The sequence below is a fragment of the Podarcis filfolensis genome (genome assembly GCF_964270895.1).
Source record: "Podarcis filfolensis genome assembly, chromosome: 7".
Taxonomy (NCBI): Eukaryota; Metazoa; Chordata; class Lepidosauria; order Squamata; family Lacertidae; genus Podarcis; species Podarcis filfolensis.
The window spans coordinates 3,001,709-3,024,999 of record NC_139603.1 but is presented as its reverse complement, the minus strand read 5'-3'; the positions used below and the strand labels follow the sequence as shown (position 1 = coordinate 3,024,999).

The window sequence follows — 23,291 nt, the reverse complement described above, 5'->3', positions numbered from 1 at the left end:
TCTGTGTGTTATTTAATTGGCAACTAGAAAATCCAGTTTCTTTCCAGTTGGTGCTCGAGCCAGTATATTTGCCTCGATGTAGACGTTCTCTCCTCCCCAGAGATTTTTCTCCCTCCCCATGATGATGATTGTCTTCTTCAGAATATCTGAGGCTGTGCCCTTCAACACCCCATTTAGTTCAAAGGGGACTTATCTCCTGACCACCTCTCATCACTACTTAATTATCTCTGCTAGTGGGAGCGCTAACAGACGATATCTCAATTTGGCATATCTCCAATTGGAATTTTGTTTTTGTTTTGAGGGAATTCTTGGTTCAAAAGAAGGAACTGTAAGAAAGGGAGAGCAGGGGCCTTGTTGCTGGTTTGGAGTTTATCTGCTACAGTGGCTACTCATGCATCACCAAAATGAGCAAGGTTTATATGTGCTAATTTTTATATATTTAGAAATAATTTACTGTTAATAAAACTGGAAATTCATCTCAAACCAGTTGTTGGCATAAAATTGTTCTGAGAGACAATGGAGTGTGCATCCAGGGGTGAGGTGAGCTGGAGAATCACAGTGCCAGCTGTGGTTGCAGAGACCGATAACTCTAACTGCTGCCTCCTGTGTTGTTTTTGCTGTGTCAGCGGGAGCAAAAAGTACCAATTATGAACCTCATGTAAATTAGATTAGAGGCTGGACTGAAGCAGGTGTTCATCCACCCTGTCCCCATACAAAAAAAATTCTCAGTAGCAGAGCTCAATCTGCTGAAACTGCCCCCTGCGTACAGAAGCCTTCTACACCATTCTCATGCCCGCAGACCTGCCACACTTTTTTAGTGTTTCAGTTTTGAAATGTTGTATCCCCCCTCTATGAAATAAGATATAAGTTAGAAAAAGCAGGAAAACATGCTGCTCACTTTTTTCCCCTTTTCCTTTGGGGTCGGGTTAGAGACTGCTAGGATTATTTATTTATTTATTTATTTTTTCCCTGGTGGGGACTCAGTGCAGTTTACAAATAAAAATAAGGAAAATGAGAGAACAAATGCAGGTAAATATTGAAATAATATTTCATATATTCCTATATTACATACATACACATAAACATACAATCTCAGAGTTGTAAGGGGACCCAAGGATAATAAGTCCAACCCACGCAATGCAGGAATCTCCACCTGCAGTCCCTGATCCAATTTGAAACTCCCGTCCTTCCAAGCCGCCCGTTCCCTCAAGGCGGTGGAAGGGCGACGTCTCCCTGCTCTCCTACCTTCCGCTCCTTCCGTCCGAGGCGACCCGGAAGTTGGCGAGGCTGCCTCCCTCTGCACTTTGCCGCCGCGGCTCTGCGAAGGGCGCTTCCTGCCTCTCCCGGAAGTGGCTTGACGCCACTTCCTGCCCCGCCGGCCGACTCTCCCGAGGGCCCGGAGCCATGAAGGCCATCATCCAGCGCGTCGCCCGGGCCAGCGTGACAGGTGCCCCGCGTCCCCCGCTCCCCTCCGGGTCTCCGCGCGGGCAGAGCCGGCCCTCGGGCTCCTGGAAGCGCGCCTGGGCTTGCCGACTGAATCAGGCTGGCCCGGAGGATTCGCCGGGGGGGGGAGCGGGGAAGGGGCCGTGGAAGAGCCCGGGCTCCGTCTCCGGGGGCCTCTCTGGACAGGGAGGGCAGAGTCCCTGCCTGAAAGCCTCCAGGGCTGCTGGCACTCAGGGTAGAGAAGCCTCTCTCAACTTTGCCGGGGGGGGGCTGGATCCCCCCCGATGCTGTTGAACTACAACTCCCATCATCCCTAGCTAGCAGGGCCAGTGGTCAGGGATGGTGGGAGTTGTAGTACCACAACATCTGGGAACCCCCCCCCCCCAACCAAGGTTGAGGTACGCCATACTAAGCTAAATGATCTGACTCAGCATCATGTAGCTTTCCATGTTAATAAGCAGTTTAATTTTGTTCATTTGGGCCTCAGTAGAGACAACAGTTTCCTATTCTGCCACAGATGTTAAAATATTTAGTTTAGCTGTTGCAATGATCACTTACCACTGTAGTCTTAAAGGGCTACTGTGCTCTCTACGTTTATTTCCCGCAGACCTCGGTATAAGGCAGCTTCCCATCTGTGTTCCTAACAGTGTAGGAAGTTCCTTGAGGACATGCCGTCCCTTTTAATCCCTGTGGTTGTGTCTGCATTGCTTTGGCAACAGGGATCTGGCATGGAAGGGTTAATTAATTAATTAGTTAATTGCATTTGTATATCGCCCTTCATCCGTACATCTCAGAGTGGTTCACAACATAAAATTACAATATATATAAAAAGACAAAATCAGACCAATAACAACCCACCCACTCCCAATTTTTTCCTGTTTTTCTCCTTGTGTGAATAGGGCAAGCTGCTGGATAGCAGTTAGAGACTTGATAAGCACAGGGTTGCATCCATATCATCTAAGCAAACGATGTCCTAGAAGTTGTGTGAAGAGCATCCCAAGGTGCCATAACGTTTAAGGAAGCAATCTTTAAATCCCAGCTTGGGCTTGGTGGGCCTGAACTGAGTGGTGGAGCTGCTGCCACTTGCAAAGCACTCCTGCTCGCAGTAGCCATGGTTGAAGCTGGGAGAAAGGCAATAAAGCTGCCAATTTCTTTTGCTGTGTGAGCTGCAGGCTGCTGCAGCAGAATGGCCAGAATTTGCCCAGTAGCTGGACTGGCTTAGGATCCCATGGGTTCTTGGCCCAGCTCCCACCCCGGGGGTACTGGTGTACCCCACCTTTTAGGACAAGCGCTCACAACACTTTTGAGCATATTGACATCTAAATGCATCAAACTAAAAAAAAATCCCTTCCAACTTTATGATCCTGTTATCTTTTTGCCCATACCTGTACTGACCTCAGAAGTTGTAGTTTTGTTTATATTATGTTTTTATGCTATGTTTTACTGCATACTACATATATATTAATGTTAGGCCTATAGAGAATTTAAAAATAAATAAAACATAGCAGGCCAACAACAAAAAAGCTATAAAGTCTCTAAGGCCTCTTACGAATTCAAGAGTTATAATCATGAAATTGATTAATTTGTTGTACAGTGGGGCTCACCCACAGCCTTGCTATGAGCCTGTTAGGTTAGGCAGGGTATAAATGTAAGAGAATAAACAAATATGCACTATGTATTGTTGCCAGATTGATTAAGTATGAATCCTGTGCATAAAATACCTCATGCAGAAGGAGAATTTTGATAGATGTATTTTTTCTTGCCATTCTAAGCACTGTGAGAACTTTATTAATAAAATATCTCCCATTGTTTAGCTGTAAGAGTACTCTGCTTCTGTACTGAATAAAGCAAAAAAACCCACAAGAATGTGCACGAAAAGGCTGATTCATAAATTGAATTATATATGTGAATTATATATTCAGCATAAAATGCTAATAAGCAAAAAACAGACAGAGTAGCTAGCATAAAGCACCCATTTCCAAATACATCCTTCATCAGTGTATATACATATTGCTGTAAAGCCAAACACATAAAACAGGAATTAATATATGTTCAATATACCATCTATAAACATTTTAAAACCATAGGACTATGCTGATATAAATAAAGCATCTATTACATACCAATCTTGGGCCAGATCACATAGCCATTTGGCAAAGTAAACAAAAAGTGTTTCCAATAGCATATGTATGCTTGTTCTTTGGGTCTTGGGGAGGAACACAATGACTGTTTTCTACTTACACTGTCGGACACAGTATGGCTCTGAATAGCAGTTGCTGGGAATCAAAACTGGGCAGAATGCGGATGTGCTCAGGTTTGGTTGGCACAATTCCTATAAGCATTTTGTTGGTCACTGTGAGAGCAGGATCCTGGACTAGATGGGTCTTTCACTAGTACTTAAGGGACAACAAACCACTGGCAGTAAGTTGGTTTCTTAGAATCAGAAACATTTAAAACTCCCTATAGTTTGCTAGGATATATGTGACAAGTTTAACCTATTTTTAAAAATTCCCCTGCAGTTGGTGGGGAGCAAATAAGCTCCATTGGACAAGGCATTTGTGTCCTGCTGGGTATCTCAGTGGAAGACACTCAGAAAGAGCTTGAGCACATGTAAGTCAATCTAAAGTATAAAACATTTTCTTCGTATCGTGCTTATGTAAAGTTTACTTAATTTTTAACAATTTTGCATACAAATGCTAATTTTGTTTGTTCACTCATATGAAATATCCAGTCTGGCTTCTAGTCAGGCTTCTGAATTAACTAGCAGTACGCTTCCTGATGATGTTAGTTACTGAGCTAGGATATAAGGGCTCAGGCAGTCCTTAGGACAGCCTTTCTCAACTTTGTATCCCTAGCTATTGTTGGACTACAACTCCCATCATCCCGGGTCACTGATCCTGCTAGCTAGGGATGATGGGAGTTGTAGTCTGACAGCATCTGGGGACCCAAGGTTCAGAAAGACTTCCTTAGGGTACCCTGGACCCAAGTTGTTCAGAGCTTTGTATATTAATGCAAGGACTTTGAATTTGACCTGGTAACACGTGTGCAGTCAGTGCAGATGTTTTAGTAGAGGTGCATGCTGCCAGCTATTTGTTTCTCATCAATCTAGCTGCTGCATTCTACATTACCTGGAACTTCTGGACCAGGCCCAAAGGCAACCCCACATAGAGCACATTGCTGTAATCTAGTCTTCAGTTTACTAATGCATGGACTACAGTGGCCAGGCTATCCCAATATGACTAGCTGGCAAACCGGATGAAGCTGGTAAAAGATACTACAGGTCACACAGATCACTTGGGTTTCTAATTACACAGGAATACCCTCTTGCTATATATCTGCCCCTTCAGCAGGAATGCAACCCCATGCAGAACAGGCAGTTGGCTATTCCCTGCATTAAGGCACCTAGTCCATGATTTTCGCAGCCGTTCCCAGTTCAGCTGGTAAGGAGAAATAGAACTGCGTGTCATTGACATATTTATTACATCATGCTCCAGCCTAATAACCACTCACAATGGCTCATGTAGGGGTTAAATATTACTGGGAACGAAAGAATGTCTGTGAAACTCCATAGTAGAAGTGCTGGGGGATGAAGAGCAGTCCTTGAATGCTACTCTCTGGACCCAACCATGCAGGTAGGAACAAAGCCACTGTAATACAGTGATTCCAAAACCCATTCTGCACAGTTGGTCTAGGACGATGCCATGGTCAATGGTACCAAATGCTGTTAGGCAGTAAGAGTAGCAGGGTCACACTCCCCCCACATCACTCTCTTGATAAAAGTCATCCATCAGGCGACCAAGGCCGATTTCATTTCTGAAACCAGGCCTGAACTCAGGTTGAAATGGATCCAGTTAAACCTTTGATTTTCCAGATATGATGACAAAATATGGAATCTTCAAGGTCTATGAATCTTTTCTTTATTCCATATTTTAAGGCTGTTGTTCCCCACCCCGCTTCATATTTATGTGGAATTGTAAGAATGATCTTATTTTGAGACAGGGACCTTTCTTGTCTTTTGGTTTTCAACTTAGGGTTAGGAAGATTTTAAACCTGCGTGTGTTTGAAGATGAAAGTGGCAAACACTGGTCTAAAAGTGTAATGGACAAGCAGTACGAAGTGCTCTGTGTCAGCCAGTTTACTCTTCAGTGTATCCTGAAAGGAAACAAGCCCGACTATCATATGGCAATGCCTACAGATCAAGCAGAGACTTTCTACAACAGTTTCCTAGAACACCTTCGCAAATCATACAAGCCAGAGCTCATTAAAGGTAAGGCCAAATTAAAGAGTTGGATAAATGGAAAAAGCTTCCTACAGCACAATCCTATACACGTCTATTCAGAAGTAAGTCCCACGGAGTTCAATGAGTCTTACTCCGAGGTGAATACCGTATTTTTCGCTCGATAACACGCACCTGACCATAACACGCACATAGTTTTTAGAGGAGGAAAACAAGAAAAAAAAATTATGAATGAAACAGTGGATGTATCATTTTTGTGCTTCATGCTGTGGCCACAGACATGTGATTTGACGGTGAGTTTGGGGTAGCCCAATGCAAAAATCCTGAGAATCCATGTGGATCTGTGCTTTGTAACCACGTTTTTGCACCATTGCAGCCCCAGGCAACAGTGGGTGCGTGATTTTTTTTGGTGCAGGCTGTAGCCATGGACATGCTATGTGATCTGATGGTGAATTTGGGGTGACCCAATGCAAAGATCCTGAGGATCCGTGTGGATCCATGCTTTGTAACCACGTTTTTGCACCATTGCAGCCCTGTTTTTGCATCAGATCGTTGCTATGTGATCTGATGGTGAATTTGGGGTGACCCAATGCAAAGATCCTGAGGATCCATGTGGATCCGTGCTTTGTAACCACGTTTTAAGTGGGGAGGGAAGGAAAAACATAGAAGGGACAAGGAGCATGAGAGGGGTGTGCGGAGAAGCAGCTGGCTAAGAATGCAGGAGAGGGGTTTAACGGGAGGGAGGAAAGGAAGGCAAAAGTTCCCACCCACCCACCCACCCACCCACCCACCCAAGCCAGCCAGCTCTCCCTCCCCCTCTCTTTTCAAGGCTTCCCTTCTCCGGACGATTTGATATTTGCCTGATTTTTGCCTTCACTCGCACCAGTCGGCTCCAGGGACCACACATTCGCTCAGTAACACGCACAGACATTTCCCCTTACTTTTTAGGAGAAAAAATCTGCGTGTTATAGAGGGAAAAATACGGTATGTGAAGAATCTAAATATACAATAAAACATGTTTGCCTTTTGGTAGTTGCTACTTTTATTTTGCCTTTTCCTATCAGTTAATGGGATCATTATTTCCTTAAATATGTGGATAAGGACCAGGAAAAGTACAATGGCTCCAGAACAAAAACGAAAACAAGTAGCCTTTTTGGACTGTTAAAACAAAATTCACAGGGACACTTGAATAACATTGCTTTGTTAATAAAGTGGAGTATCTGCATATAGGTATGCTGGACGGGAAAATGAGTGGAGAGACAAGACAGAAGCGAGTCACTGCAGATTGCAAGGGGGGGGGGAGGTCAGAAAAGTGTTGCAGGAAAAACTGAACTTGTGAAATGACAAGCCTGCCTCTCCTTTCTGCCCCTCTAAAGCCTGCTAGAATTGAGAGCTTGGTGTGTGCTCTGCCATAATATTGCCTTGGAACCCTGGCGTCTGAGAGCAACACATAGGCATGAACTCTTAGCTGACTAGGGCTAGCAGTAAGGCTGAAGGAAAGTAACTAGACGGTTGCTTGATTTCCATCAGCTTCACATATGTCATCTGCACCCAATTCCTCTCCCTCCCAGAGTAAAGGACTGGGGGGTGTGTGTGAGCTTGGCTCCAGAGAATGTGCTTCCTGAGGCAATTCCTTGCTTTAGCTATGACCTCCCCCCACCTCTTGTCTTCATGAGAACCACCAATGTTTGCAATAACTTTTAGGTTACTCAAAACTTTCAGGCTTCATGTGTTCTCTCTCTCTCTCTTGAAATTAAAATATGAGAAAAAGATGTTTCCAGGTCCGAGCCCAGTGTTAGCTTAGTCGTTTTGGTCTTAAAATGGCAATGGAGGGAAGCTTTTGTGTTGTTTAGAATGGTGCCCCCAGATTATAGAGAGGTCCACGGGAACACAGGACAAGATTCAGTCTTGCACCAGTGGCTGTGATGGACCTTCCTCTCCCTCTCCAGCAGCCCTGTGTCGCCCAGTCTGCATCAGAGGTTCCCCCAACCTCTGGGAGCACATGGGAGACTGCTGTGATGGAGAAGAGCAAAGGACATTCCTGTTTGTGTGTGCAGTAGTCTGTTGCATAAGTGGGACATAACAGTTGAATATCACTCAGCAAAGCAAAGATATTGCCTTAGATATACTAAAAACAAAAGTGATCCATGCAATTAATTAATTAAAAGAATTTACATGTACAGTATTGTCTTCCATTTCATAATTAATCAGTTCATGTAGTTATCTGGAAATTTATGTATGTATCTTTGTACTAGAGTCTTTGCAATTTTGGAAGTATTTTCTCCAACCCTTCTGCACTCTTGTCTATGACAAAATGTGAGGTGGCTCAGAGGTAGATCAGATCAACACTAACCAATACTGTTTGTTTTCTTTTCATGGACTAACAACTGGTTATATATCTTCAGAAAATTCTGGCACTTGATTGTATGTTCAATCCTGTTCCTGAAAAACTAACTTCCAAATTAATTTGCTTATAGATATTGGAGGGAAAGCAAATGTTGAAAGAATCCCTGTATCTCTTCCCCACCTCATTAGAAAAGAAGCAGCTGGAGATTTGGAATGGCAGTTGGTTGGCTGGGAAAGTTTCAAGTCACAAGAAAACCTTGCTCAAAAGTTAGGAAAAGGGGATAGCTTAGTGGATAAAGCATGAGACTCTTCATTCCAGGGTTTAGGGTTCAAGCCTCAGGTTGGGCCAACGATTCCTGCCTCACAGGGGGTTGGACTAGATGGCCCTCGTGGTGATTTCCAACTCTGCAATTCTATGAAACATGTAGCTTGGCCCTCACTAGAGATCTCTTGTGCGTTTTGGAGACTTCTGCCTTAAAAAAAAGGCATCACTTCATCCCTTGACAATGCTCTATACCTTTCTTTAGAAGTAGCATATTACCACCATGCCATTCTGTTTAATCTGTTTAATATTGTCATGTTTTATAGGAAGCATTTGTGCTTGAATGGGAGGAAATAAAACAGTAGATAGAGAAAAATGTTATGATTCAAAATCCTGATTGGCAGTGCAAAGATATAATCACTTATTGTTTTTCCTTTAGAAATGAGCAGTGCCTGGTAGGGTTTAAATCAATTTCTAAAATGTCAGCTTCTTGTGACCTACTTTGTGTTATAAAGGAGATAATGATCTGCTGAATATGTGGATTGAAACTTTTAGACATAAGCATGTTAAAATAAAAGTTCTTGTAAACTGTCAAGTCTGAAAACTAAAGCATCAAATGGAACTCTTCTTATTCACTTCAGATTCTGTTATGATTAAGAACCAGTCTTTAAAAAGTATCACCAGGTAGTTGTGGAGGAATTACATTCTTAGTTTACTTACTAAAATCTTTGCCAAGACACGAGCATCTTCAGCTTTTTTATTACTCTTAAAAGATTTGTAGCTCTTAAAGTCCAAAAGAAAGGGGGAGTAGTAGTATATGAGAAATATAAATACAATGCATAAACTTTTAATTGAAGGAGCAATATTGTCAGTTTGGCAGAAGGAAAACTGTACTGCCACCTAGTGGTCACTAGGCCAACAGCCCAGCATCTTAAGCTAAGTGAAAAAATATTTCCTTGGAAAGAAACCTCAGCCTGCAACTTTACTGTTTTATCAGTGGTTACATTAGACAAGGTTTCAAGGGCTATGGATGTATTCAGGCAAAAATTGGCAAGAAGATGGCTATCCCTGTAATTCTTTGCCACCCCTACGGATGGGGAAAATGCTCTTGCGTCCCATACCTAGAAAAAATGTAAAGAAAAAGAAGGTACCTTTTATCATATGTGGTGGTCATGTAAGGCAATAAAGGCTTTCTGGGAAATTATATATAACGAACTGAAAAAAATGTTTAAAATAACTTTTGTTTTAAAAAAACAGAAGCCTTTTTATTCAGAATTGTAGGTACCGACATTCCAAAGGAACAGAAAAGACTTTTTATGTATGCAACAACAGCAGCATGGATGTTACTAGCCCAGATAAGGAAAGAAGAAAGAGTCCCTATCAGAGAGGAATGGCAAACCAAGCTGTTAGACTATGCCGAAATGGCAAAACTGACCGGAAAGCTCAGGGACCAAGAAGACAAAAACTTCAAGAAAGAATGGGGAAAAAATTATAATTTATTTAGGAGACCACTGTAAGCAGATGAAAACATTAGCAGGATTTAATCTCACTTGTAATGTAACAAATACTATGAACAATATGGATAGATATAAAATATAGATTATGAAATAATATGCACTTGAAAATGACGGCGGAAGTCTCAAGATTCAGAGAAATCTCTTTATATGGCTATGTATTTGGTATTGTTATAAATTTATATTTGTAAAATTAAATGAACACGATTTTTTAAAAAAGGGAAGGAGGGGAAACTGAAAGGGAAGGAGGCAGGTATTTGAAGCTGTTATTGCGAAGGCAGACACCACTGTTACAGAGAAACTAGGGGAGGGGAAACTGAAAGGGAAGGCAGGCAGGCAGCAATTATATTGTCCCCCGCAGTTTGAAGGCTGTGGCTTGCCTGCTCAATTTATTTGAAACTGTTATCACGATGTGGATTTAATATTGATTTTGGATTAAATATAGCCGCCCAGAGTGGCTGGGGAAACCCAGCCAGATGGGTGGGGTATAAATAATAAATTATTATTATATATATCAGTATTTCACCCAGCCCTACTGCTATAATCTTAGGCTAAAAGGATATAGAAAAGATAGTTACAAAACAGGTCCTTTGGCACACTCTTCCAACCGCGGGAGATTCTTCAGGCTGGTAGGTGGCTGCCTGGGCTCCCATGCCCACAACACATCCAGATGGTAAACGACCCTTTCCTTTGAAGTCTGTTTTTTATACAGTCCCAGGCAGCGAAATGCCAGTCTCTAGCCATCACTGTGCCTCCCTTCTATGTTCTCAGCAGTGAGCCAAAGTCTATGTCCAGGTGCCAGCTCCATGCCTGGGTCAAGGCAGACCTGTCCTCCCGTTGACTCCATTATCAAGGCCACCTGGCAGAACCCCTGTCTTTTGCCACGTCTTGTAAAGGGGCTAAATATATAGCAAAGAAGCATTGGAAGCAGGTGCACCATGCAGTGACTGCAGTCTGCCACTATAAAAACCAAAGGTGGTTCTTAGTTAAATGTCCTCTTCTTCCCACTCAACTCTAATTTAATTTTTCAGATGGCAAATTCGGTGAATATATGCAGGTACATATTCAGAACGATGGACCTGTGACTATAGAACTGGAGTCTCCTACCCCTCCCATTGACCCTAAGCAGGTAAGTTACATTGATGCTTTCCTTCATCTGACGTGTATCTTGTTCTAAAAACAAGACCATGATCTTGTGTATATATTACTGGTGTCATTTTCCAGTTTTTGTTTTATATAATGATATAGAAAATCATCAATTAGATTCCCACCCACTCATACTTATGTATCAATACAGTTTTTGATATGTTTGTAAGTGGGTCCACATGTGAAATGCCCTTGATAGAACCTGAGTTGCGTGTGAAGATAATTGGAAAGAAAATGCCATGAGAGAGTGCTATTAAGTTGAGAAGATCAAACTATTAAATTGTTGTTTAATGGTAATAGTTGTTGTAGTAATGGACCTGGTATTTAATGGATGCCCATAACGTCTACAGTGTGGACTGGGGTTGTTTCTAAAAATTAGTACTACTTTTGTGGCATCTGAGAACAGAAATATTTGACATGTAGCCATATATTTCAAAAGAGATGCAATTCATCAGCTTCAGATTTTATAAAACTTTCCCAAAGCTGTTAATCATATTTTGTGAAATTAAAATATTTATCCAGTAGATCCAAAGACAGCAGGTGTCATTATGTTTCATTTCATTAGTTCACCCACGTTTACCTCATATTTTTTTTACATGCAGTAAAAAGAAGTGCTTGTGTGGTCTCTGTACCTACGTCTCTCTGTCACCATATGCTTCTTTTTGTTCTATTTTTATTTCTCACTGCTGCTTTATGTTCCTGTTATACTGTTTGCATATCTGTAACACATTGCACACAAATCAGTACTCTTTTCCTGTAGGAAAAGAGAACAAATAAGAGAAGCTGAGCGTTTTTACTCAGATTTTCTTGAAATGGCATATTGTCCCCTATCCTTTTGAAAGCGACTACATTCCTTGTAAAAGAGAACTGACTTAGTGTGGCAAGATGAGTCAGGAAGTTCAATTGAAATCTCAGGTCAGCTGTGGTTTCACTGAGTAGTTTGCCCAAGGTTACTTGGCAAAATGAAAATGAAAATAATGGCCTGCCTTACAGGGGTTGGGGCTTTGGGTACAGGTTACTGACATAATGTGTGCAAAGCAATTAAGAACACTATATGCATACAAAGGCTGTAAAGCTACAGTTAGTTCTGTTGAATTTGTTGGCACTTAGGTAAAGGTAAAGGTACCCCTGCCCGTACGGGCCAGTCTTGCCAGACTCTAGGGTTGTGCGCTCATCTCACTCTAGAGGCCGGGGGCCAGCGCTGTCCGAAGACACTTCCGGGTCACGTGGCCAGCGTGACAAAGCTGCATCTGGCGAGCCAGCGCAGCACACGGAAACGCCATTTACCTTCCCGCCAGTAAGCGGTCCCTATTTATCTACTTGCACCTGGGGGTGCTTTCGAACTGCTAGGTTGGCAGGCGCTGGGACCGAGCAACGGGAGCGCACCCCACCGTGAGGATTCGAACCGCCGACCTTTCGATCGGCAAGCCCTAGGTGCTGAGGCTTTTACCCACAGCGCCACCCGCGTCCCTGTTGGCACTTACTTCCAAGTAAACATGCTTAGTATCAGTGTGTAAGTATTAGGGCCAGAAGTGGACCCTTTCAGAATTGTAGGTGATGATAGTATATAGAGATACCAATTGGCTTTCTTAGGACTAAAGATTCCTGACCCAAGCCTTCCATTATGCAATCTTTATTAAAACAGATACAGAAGCAGTTAAGATATAACACCGAACAGTGGTTTGAAGTTGCATGAATAAGCAATTCAGAACATTCAGGCTCTTCTACTCCCCCTCCTTCTTCCATTGCATGCAGTAATTCTCTTCCTTCTATCCATGGCTTGCCGTTTGATGTGAACTGGTAATTTGTGATCTGCTTCAAAGGCAGTGGACATCTGTTTGTGAGGTTGAAGAGGGAATTTGTGAATCTAAAGTTCCCAGCTGGCCTGATCTGCCCTGTACAAAGACAGAGCAACAAGGAGCCTCCTAGCATAGGTGTGTGATCCATATAGGCACAGCTAATTGCCACCCTCAGTAGGACCTACTAAATTAAAATTAAAAGGTAAGGTCCAAGTTATCCATATTGATACTCTGCTGCTAGGGGCCCATAGAGCTGCTAGGAGCCCATGGATACATTTGCAACCTGGAAAAACTAGTGGGCACCACAGTCTTGTATGCACTCACACCACTGCTCTTTCACCAGCAATAAGGCTTGATCGCCGAAGAATTGATGCTTTTGAATTCTGGTGCTGGAGGAGACTCTTGAGAGTCCCATGGACTGCAAGAAGATCCAACCTCTCCATTCTGAAGGAAATCAGCCCTGAGTGCTCACTGGAAGGACAGATCGTGAAGCTGAGGCTCCAATACTTTGGCCACCTCATGAGAAGAGAAGACTCCCTGGAAAAGACCCTGATGTTGGGAAAGATGGAGGGCACAAGGAGAAGGGGACGACAGAGGACGAGATGGTTGGACAGTGTTCTCAAAGCTACCAGCATGAGTTTGACCAAACTGCGGGAGGCAGTGGAAGACAGGAGTGCCTGGCGTGCTCTGGTCCAGGGCGTCACAAAGAGTGGGACATGACTAAACGACTAAACAACAACAACAAGGCTTGGAGAAATATCATTTTTCAAGCCTAATGTGGGGAGGAATTCTGGAGAATGTAGCACTAATCTTCCTCCCCAGTGGCAATATCCAGGAAAAGCGCCTCCCCCTACAATCACAGAATTAGGCTAGAAAAAAGCCTTAATTGGATCCAATTATTGGAACCAATAAAAAGGCTTTTTTTTCAACTCTTAATTGCAGCAATAAGGGCAATTCTAGATGGGAGTAGTAGCTGGGGAAAGAAAGAGTAATCCTTTACTTCCTAGCTCTGTCTCCACCTGAAAGTATCCTCCTCAGATGTAACTTGGCTTCAGACAAGCCTTGTGTTGGCTAATTGCAGCATGTAGCTGTTTTCAGTGAGGTTGGGGGTCACAGAATTGTAGAGTTGGAAGCAACCCCAAGGGTCATCTAGTCCAAGCCCCTGCAATCCAGGAATCTCAACTAGATCATACTTGACAGATGGCCGGCCGATCTCTGTTGTAAAACCTCCAAGGAAGGAGAGTCCAGCACCTCCTGAGGGTGTCTGTTCCACCATCGAACAACTCTTGCTGTCAGAAAGCTCTTCCTGATGTTGAGTCAGAATCCCATTTCTTGTGACTTGAAGCCTTTGGTTCAGGTCCTAGCCTCCAGAGCAGGAAAAAACATGCTTGCTTCATCTTCCATGTGACAGCCCTTTAGATACTTGAAATTGGCTTTCATACCTCCTCTCAGTCTCCTCTTTACCAGGCTGAACATACCCAATTCCCTCAATTGTTCCTTATAAGGTTTCCAGACCCTGGATCACCTTGGTTGCCCTCCTCTGCACGCGTTCCAGCTTGTCAACACCCTTCTTAAATTGTGGTGCCCAGAACTAGACACAACATTCCAGGTGTGGTCTGACCAAGGCAGAATAGAGTGGGAGTTGTATTTTTATTTTAAATTGTAGTAATTGGGCGGGATTCAACATTGTGCTATGGTGAACGCAATGAAATTTAGTGTGAAAATTGCAGCTTGCCAGACAGAATGATCCCCCCTCCCTCCCCCCATACACTGTTCTGGAGATTCTTCTCACTCCCCACAAGCCAATTTTGGGGAGCTCCTGGGATGAAAGAGGTTGAAAACCTCGTTGTGCAAGTAGAAGTTCTCATGCAGATGAATTTGTTCTAAAGTCACTTCAATGGCTCTCTGTTCTTTTTGTAAAGTGTTTTGAGGTGTTTTACAATCAAGTGGGATATAAATTGTTTGAAATAAAATAAATAACTAAAATTCAATTTAGTTCATGCTTTCTGATTCTGCTTTGTTGGCTAATTGAAAACGATGGTTTAACAATTCAAATATACGATACCACAAGTTTCCTTAACCATGGTTCATTACAATGCGTGAACGAGCGCAAGTGTTTCTTCTTTACTTTATAACTTGGTATGATGGGTGCTGAGCACACGATTGATTTTACAGCATATAGAGAAGGGGTGATGTTGTGGCAAAGCCTTGGCATTGTTGGCTGCTAGAGTGAGTGAAATTGTGGACACAGTGGCAGTCATTGTTCATATCCAGTGAACAACAACAACAAAAATTATTTATACCCCGCCCTCCGCAGCCCCAGGGCGGCTAAATGCATCTGACTTGATTTAAGAACATTAACCAGCACCACAATCTTATTCATACTTGGGAGGCAGCCCCCTTGAACAATACATTTGAGCGCAAGGGTGTGGTTTAGAGGGCAGAGTGTTGGACTAGGATCTGGGAGGCCAGGGTTTGAATCCCCACTCAGCCACAAAGTTCACTGGGCGCCCTTGGGCCACTCACTTCTTCTCAGCCTAATCTACCTCACAGGGCTGTTGTGGGGATTAAATGAAGAGGGGACCTTGGAGAAAAAGGTGGGATATAAATGCAACAAAGAAACAAATATGCCTAGGCTTGAATCATCCTGCAATGGTAGTCCACCCAAAGAAATTAGATGGGGGGGGAGAGAGAGGCTGGTCTGCTGCTTTTAAGAGATCCATCATGAATGAACATTTTGAACTCATTGAAGCTTATGTGATTTACATTCTCTGTGACTGGGCCTTACCTTGGTAACTGTTGCCAAGGGAGCCATGTACACAAAGAACAGTCATTCTCCATGACAGTGCTAAAAGTTTTAGGAGGCTCGTTTAATTTTTCTCTTTCAAAGCAACCCAAACTCTCTTATTCTGATGAGATTCTTTTAGTCTATTCTACTGTGTTTCAAAGACATAATTTACTTCCCTGTGAAGTTCACACCAATTGAAATAGATTTGAAACAAAAAACTCTTCATGGTCCTTCTGAAGGACTTTATATCTAACTGGAAATGCTTCATTGTGACAAAGAGTGATGCTGTAGGACTTAAATGATGATACCTGGGGGCAGAGGAACCTCAAGGAGGACTGCATGTACTGAAAATGTACCACACTCACTTAATACTCCTAGAAGAGGAATATTAGTTTGAATTTTTAATGCCCATTCTGCAATAGAAGTCTTAAACTGATCCCGTGTGTTCTTATTGTCCATAAGGAAATCAATCCTCTACTATTTCTGACCCATATTTTGGAGGTGCAGCCTGAGATAAGCAAACAGGGAGGGGCTGAACTGCCAATGAGTCTGTTGTGCTTTTAAACATCACACATTGTTATGCAGCTAAATAGGTGGTAATAACATCATTTTAATTATGTGTGATCGTTGCCAGTTAATTTGTGTTTTGAGTAGGGGTTTGTGTTATCAGTTCACAGGAACATCTTGACTGGAGTAAATTTTGAAGTTAGTATAAATCATTTTTAGTTTCTGGACAGGGCACCTGGGGATGGATTTGTCCACTGAGAACATAGATAGGCAAATAATGTCTTGCTGTAATGACTCCACAGTAATGTCAGCTGCCTGTTACACTAATTGAAATCATTTTGCATGGTGATTGTCTTAATATATTCAAGGACAAGGTAAACTCAGAAGAGAAGGGAATTCATACTTTCCTTATGTCTCTGTATTGGTATCCTGACACCCTTCACAGTCATCTCAAGCTTCCAGTCTCTGCTATTAAACTTCTTTGCTTCTTACCTGACTGTAGCTCCTTGCTTGTCTATTGTTGCACACCTTTTTGCATTTTTTTTTTTACAAAAACAGAAACCTTTTACTCTGGTACCCTGATATAGGCAAAATGTGAAGTTACTTTCTCTGTCTTATTTTGAATAGTCTCTGGGGATAAAGTGGACCTCAGCACAGATGTTTGGTAGTTTCAGTGTTCATTTCAGCAAAAGTAAATTGCACCCTTGTAGCTAAGTAAGTAAAGCATAACTTTTTAGAAAGTTGAAAAGGTGGGGTGGAGGAAGGAAACATCACAGGACAACTGCCCCTTAATTGTTGAGGAATACAAAGAGTATGATGTGACTCAAGTTTGCTTTAAAAAAAGGCTAATAAAGTTTTACAAATATTTCAAACAGATGCCGGAAGGGTTAACACCTGTTACTTAAGATGAATGTCCGTGTTACTAAAGAAAGCTTATACTATTGGAATACTGTACACATGGTAATTTCATTATATCATGCTGTAATTTGTCTTTGTAATTCATTTTTTAAAAGACAAAATATGTGTCTTTTGCACAAATCCCAAGGTTCCGTAGCAGTAGATGATTCCCGGCAGAAAATTAGATTTGATGAATAATCTTCCTAAGAGATGCCAAAGTTTTAAGTTTTTTGTTTTTTTAATGCAGTGGTCTGTTCAAAATATTTCCAGTGCTGCTGAGCTGCTTCAGTCTCTAGTGTGCATTTATGAAACTTCTTGTTTTGTTTTACTTTGCAAACAGCTGGCAAAACTTGAGAAACAGCAGCAGAGGAAAGAGAAGACCCGGATGAAGGCACCCTCTGAATCAAGCAGAGAGAGAAATGTTCCTAGAAGTAAAAATGATCCTAGTGCAAGCAGTGGGGCTGAGGGCGATGTGTCTTCGGAAAGGGAACCGTAACTTATGAGAAACAGGTTCAGGTATGGACCCTTGTTTCCCAGCTAATATCTTGAACTCACTCTTGGCATGCTTCAGTGCAGGGTGAAGGGGGATTCATGAATGCATAGTTCCTGATATTTTCAATTATTTCCTTGGTGCTTAAAAACATTGAGCTAAACCATGATCAACTCTCATATAATCCAGGGATGAGAAGAGGGTAAGTTGGTCTTCTGCAGGGATGTGGGATCTGTGGCTTTCCAGATGTTGCTGGTCTACAACTTCCATCCTCCCCGACCACCGGCCATTTTCACTGTAGTTGATGGGAGTCTGGCAATATCTAGAGGGCAACAGGTTCCCAACCCCTGGTCTATTAGTTTGCCAACTAGCAGCTGCTAGTTGCTGAGATTCTTACAAACAGTTGACTTCTCCAGCAAACTTCTTGCATTTTTAAGCAAAACTATATATGACTTAGCACTGATTACTTATGCCATAACAGTTAAGAGAACTTGAGTGTATATTGTTGTTTTGTGAATTTAAAGCAAGTTAACAGATCATGGCAGATAATGAGGACTAGACCATGCAAGACCGAAGGCAGCCTGTTCCTGGCCTACTCAGCTCTATTCATGCTGGCCTCCCATTCTTCCATTATCTTCTCTCAGTCAGTTTGATATGTCTCTGCTAAATTTTGTTGACTGCTGTTGAGATAATTTCTCTCCTGCCATCACTCTTTGCATGCACTTCAAGCTTTGGGTCCTTTTAATATTCTCTTTACAAATGACTTAAAATTTCTTCCTCCTCTTTCCTTATGCTTAGCTTTTGCTCTTTTGGCACATGTCAGAGCCGCCCGAGGTCCCAGCTCACAAAGGACCAACGCTGCTTCGTTGTTAAGTACAAAAGTCTTTATTGAAGTTCAGTTTCACTTCCAGAGCCGCAGCGTGCAGCTCTACGTCTCAACCTTTAGACCGCTGATGCTCCGTCTGAGTCTCCTCCCCCCCAGACACCAGTTTAAGACTCTAGCCTTACTCCACCTCTTCCTCTGTTCTTTCCGCCTCTGGTTCCGCCTGTCCGTTGGGGTCTCGCCCTTTCTAGACTCTTCTGACGCTGAATCCCCTGAGCCTTCCCCCTCCCTCCGGCGGGCTTTAGGAGCTGGTTCCCCATCCGGGTCTCCTGCTGTCCCCCGCGCCTGTACATTTGAACTTGGCGCGCGCGCCCAGCTAGCAACTTTCCTCCTGACCATTTCACTGCTGCTGTCACTGCTTCCCCCTCTGGGGGGGCTAGCTGCAACTGACCTCCCCTCCGTTGGAGGCGTGGTCAGCCCTGACTCACTTTCTCTCCCCGCTGGAGGAGACGCTGGCCCTGACACATGTGACTCTTCCCCCCCACTACGCTCTGGTGGGGAAACTGGTCCTGATCCCCCGCTGCTGCTTTGGGGTTCCCCGCTGGCTCCTTGTTTCTGGTGCGTCCCCCCTGGGACCCCCCTTGCCCTGACCGTCGGCGCCCCCTTCTGGGAATCTTCTGATTCGCTGGAGAAGCTCATGGAATCTCTCGGGCCACTGTCATACTCCCCTACGCTGCCCTCGGATTCTTCCCCTTCGCTCTCCATTTCCTCTCTCCCCTGTGCTCCTGCTCCTGAGCCCCTGACAGCACATAATAACTGTTACAAGGTCTAAAGGCTGGTTGGCAACCAAAAATCAGCCCCAGCACATGACCCGTTCTGTTTGCATTACAGATAGTCACATGGCAAATCTGTTGTTTAACTTTTCCGTTGGGTTTCTTGATCCACTGCTGCACAGCTTTTTCTGGAAAAGTAAAAATCAGAGTCTCTGGATCATCTGGATGTAGCTCAGACTGTGGCTTCTGCACATTGATAGCGTCACCCCTCTTGCAAATGGAGACAACCGTGGCTTGTACCACTTCCATGTGACCTATGGCTTCCTTGGGGATGCAGGAAGAAGTTGTGATGCCAAAAGTAGTATAAAAACAAGACGGTTGCTATTCCTTTGGGCATTCCTAATTTGAGATTAACATAGCATGTCACCCAGAAATGAAACAGGCTATTTTGAATGGGATGCATCATGATGCACAAAAGATTTATTGGGGCAGAAGGTGAAAACAATAAGCCCTTATGATAAGCAGGGCGTGATCCCACTGGCCAGTCATTCCACAAACAGCTCATGCTCAATAGTGTCAAAGGATGCATCATTTAGGTTGCAATTATCCCAATCCATCTCTAGGTGGAGTTGGTCAGCCAAGGCCATGGTAACATTGTTTTTGCCATGCAGAGGCTGAAAGCCAGACTGGCAGGAATCCAGAAAGCTGATAGAATCCAGTTGTGCCTGAAGTGATCAGGCTACTCCTCACTCAGAAACCTTCCCCAAAAAGGGAAAGTTCAAAACAAGGTAGTAGCTGTTTGGAGAATCTGCATCCTGGTTTGTGTTTCTTTTTCTTCAGAGCAGAAACTAAGCAACCACAGATTTGATGCCATAAAATAGTATCTAACAAATCCTTCTTGCTTTTTGTGGCTGGATTTTATTAACTTTGAGTGGACATTGGTCCCATTTTTAAAGTGATTACTTGGGAGGAATGAAGTTGAAAGAGATTTAAAAGTTGTAACAGTTACTTGGAAAATGGGGGGGGTGGAATAAGATAATAAAATGAAGGGCCCCCACTGTTATGTTGAACAGGTTTCTGTTAAAGTTATCTGACACAATCTCTTTCACATGCCACCTCCCTTAATCTTTTCCCCCTTAGGCTGATGAGATGGCTACTCTACTCTGACCACTCCACATGTCCCTTGACCTCCTGACTCCCAGTTGCCTTCTCCCCCATTTTTATTGCCTTTCAGCCACTATGTCATCAGCCAATTTTTCTCTGTCCCTTTCCTTATTGAATGCAAACATGCCATCACCTTTCCTATTCTAAAAAACAACAACCCACAACTGAGAATGGGTTTTACTTTGCTAACCAGCAGCCAATTTCATCTGTGAAAGAATTTGATATTTCAGGTATCCTTTTCTACCACTGCATTTGCAAGTCCAAAGGTTGGTACTCTGGCATTCATCCATGTGCCAGAAGTTGTTTAGTCCTGCTGGCCACATGACCTGGAAAAGCTGTCTGTGGCCTGAAGCAAGATGAGTGCCACACCCCATAGTCAAAGTTGACTGGACTTAACCATGCAGGGGTCCTTCACCTGGGCTACCTTTGATACAGTTGATCACCCTCTTCAGCTTGACCTCATCTGTGTTGTAGATATCTATGACTATTCTTAACTGTTTCTTCCCCTTCCGGTCTGATCACTGATTTGTTCCCACTGGGCGAAGCTCCTCTTTAGCCTTTCCCTTCTCTGATTGATTTCTCAAGGTTCTTTTCTTGGTTTTCTTCTATTCCTATTCCACTCTTTTCTTTGTGGGGGGGGGGGGGACTCCATAAAGGCAAATTATTTTCAGTATCCTATGACAACATCTAGCTATATATCACCATATCCTCCCCTCTGCCTCGTGCCCCTCTCTCTGCCTGCTTGTTGTGTGTTTCCTCTCACTTGTTATGACTAAATCTCTTGTTCATGCCTTGGTCTTTCTTACCCCTCCAGATATCATTCTTATTTCTATCCCAAACTCTTCTGTGAGAATCTATCACTTCTGTCTCCCACACTTTTCTGTTTAATTTTGTATAGCAAAATTAACCTTTTGTAAAAGGTAAGAGTGGTGGCGATAAATGGGCCAATTTCAGATTGGAAAGAAGTAGAAGCCAGTGATAGTTTGGCTGTGTGCTGTTCATGCCTTGGATTAAGGGTGAGGTGTGGCTTGGCAGGGTTGCACACTTTACGCAAAACGTGGACCATTAGACATTGGTGTGCTTGGAGAGGGACTGAAATCGTGAAAAACCAAGCTACTGTGTTGGGTGCATCCTCAGTTCCCTCTCTTTCTGCCAGTATATGGGTTGTGACATCCTGGTAGAACGAATAAGAAAGCACCAAGTACTTCTTGCTTCTGCCCATGTGACAGCTGATAATCATGCAGGAATCCTGGAAGCATCACAGTTGCTGGAAAGGACAGTTTTAATCAAGGTATCAGAAGTGTGGGAAATCCTGCTAATGAGCAATATATAAATAATATTTCAAAAGATGAACAGTTTTCAAACTGATGTTTAAAATGAAGCTGTCTCCTTGTTTATTATAAAATAATACTGTGTGTTTGGTGAATATCAAGCTCTCCCTCCATGTCTTGTGATACTCCACTTCTTGCTTTGACAGAAAAACTCCATCAGAAGCTTCTGGCAACCTTTTCTATTCATTAGCTGACAGCACTCAATTCCTACACGAACAAATTGGGACAGAAAGAGCATTTGGAACAGAGAAGGAAGATGTTACGGACCTGCACCATGTTGCATTCAGGAACAACTAAAGGGATGTTACCTGTCTCCATTGCTAAAATGCTTAAAAGTGGGGGTAGTAAAGGACATTTTTCTGGTTTTCTGTTCTTATGTTGTTGTTACTGAAGTGTGCCTGCCATATCTGTCTGGTTGGTTCCCATGTAAATGGGAAGTGATCAGATATTCCACATGGTTCTTGGCACACATCTACAAATGCTTTTGTCATGGCAAGTGTCTCTACCTACTTCTTGCAGTGAATATGGCAAGCCCACTTGTGGTGGGGGAGGTGGGTTGGAGGATTGGGGGCAGAGGATGACCCTGCAGCTGTCCTGTGTTCTGGATAGGCTCCTAGCACATTGGAAAAATAGCTTCCCTCCCCCAATCTCAATTATTGGAGGGAGCGTGGGGCTCTTCAGTGTTGCGCTGCTCTTTTGGAGCCACACTTAGTGCGGCATTCTCCAGGCCACTTCTTGAACTTGGAACTGGCGAAGGGAACAGAGGCTTGTCTGTAACCTCATGTTGAGCTCCAGAGGCACTTGGAACCCCTTCCAAACTCAGAATGATGTTAGAGCCATCTGACATTATTCTGGTGGTGTGGGTAGTGGACGACTTTCCATGCCACCAGGAACTATGAGAAGATGCAGGCCATGCAGAAGGGGCCTCCACTGCAACTCCTCCCAACCCCTTCCAGAAACCGGAACAATGTTGTTCTGAGAGGGCCTGCAGCACAGGCTCCTCCTATGTGGCACAAGGTTTTTCCTGCTGCCTTGGTGATAGAGGAAGGAACTCTCTGCAGCAGCTCTTTCATCAGCATCGTGTAAGAAGAGGGCCATTGTTACTGAATGAGGAATGGTGGTTTTTTTCTGTACAGGTTGTAGCAGTCCTGCTTGTATGAGCTATTGATCATATGCTTCAGTTTTATAAAATCAGGTTTTTTTCCTTTACATTTTCACTTGGAATCTAAAGAGTAAGCTTATATTTTGATTCTGTTGGTGTGATGTCACTCGTGTCTCTTTTCATAGCCCTGTATATGCCTGTTGTATTGTCTATGTGTGTCTGGCTGTACAATTTGTGGGAAATAATTGAATTTAAATGAGACTGATTTGCCTGTTATTTATTTATTGTGAACAGTGTGTGTCTCTGTGTGCGTGTCTTTTAAACTTTTTGACAGAGAGAAAACCTTTAATAAAGTGTTCCTCGTGAGTACTTCTTCTGTAGGATGTCTGTTCTTTTAGGAAATTCAGTGAGGCTTATCCATGCGAACGGCATGGCGTATCAAAATTACCTCTTAAATCGGTATTTATACATAAGTGTGTCACAATCAGCCTTCTCAAAAAAGCTTTGCCACATTTCTTTCATGAGGTACATTCAGTATGTCACATTGTTCTGGCCACTGACTGCCAAATTACACATTGAATGCAGACGTACGTAACTGTAGCTCTTAGAGCTCCTCTGCCCCACAGTATTTCTGCACTTGAAACCCAGTGGGGAGGAAAGCTGCAGTGG

At 43.2% G+C, this 23,291-nt stretch overlaps 1 protein-coding gene across 1 annotated transcript; it reads left to right on the top strand.

The window, feature by feature from the left end:
• Nucleotides 1-1,322: 1,322 nt before the first annotated feature.
• Nucleotides 1,323-22,991, top strand: DTD1 (D-aminoacyl-tRNA deacylase 1). Its single transcript, XM_083624512.1, has 6 exons — nucleotides 1,323-1,447; nucleotides 3,963-4,053; nucleotides 5,475-5,710; nucleotides 10,834-10,931; nucleotides 17,280-17,455; nucleotides 21,667-22,991. The coding sequence occupies exons 1-5, from the start codon at nucleotides 1,405-1,407 to the stop codon at nucleotides 17,433-17,435; spliced, it is 624 nt and encodes a 207-aa protein (XP_083480638.1). The 5' UTR covers nucleotides 1,323-1,404; the 3' UTR covers nucleotides 17,436-17,455; nucleotides 21,667-22,991.
• Nucleotides 22,992-23,291: the final 300 nt, after the last annotated feature.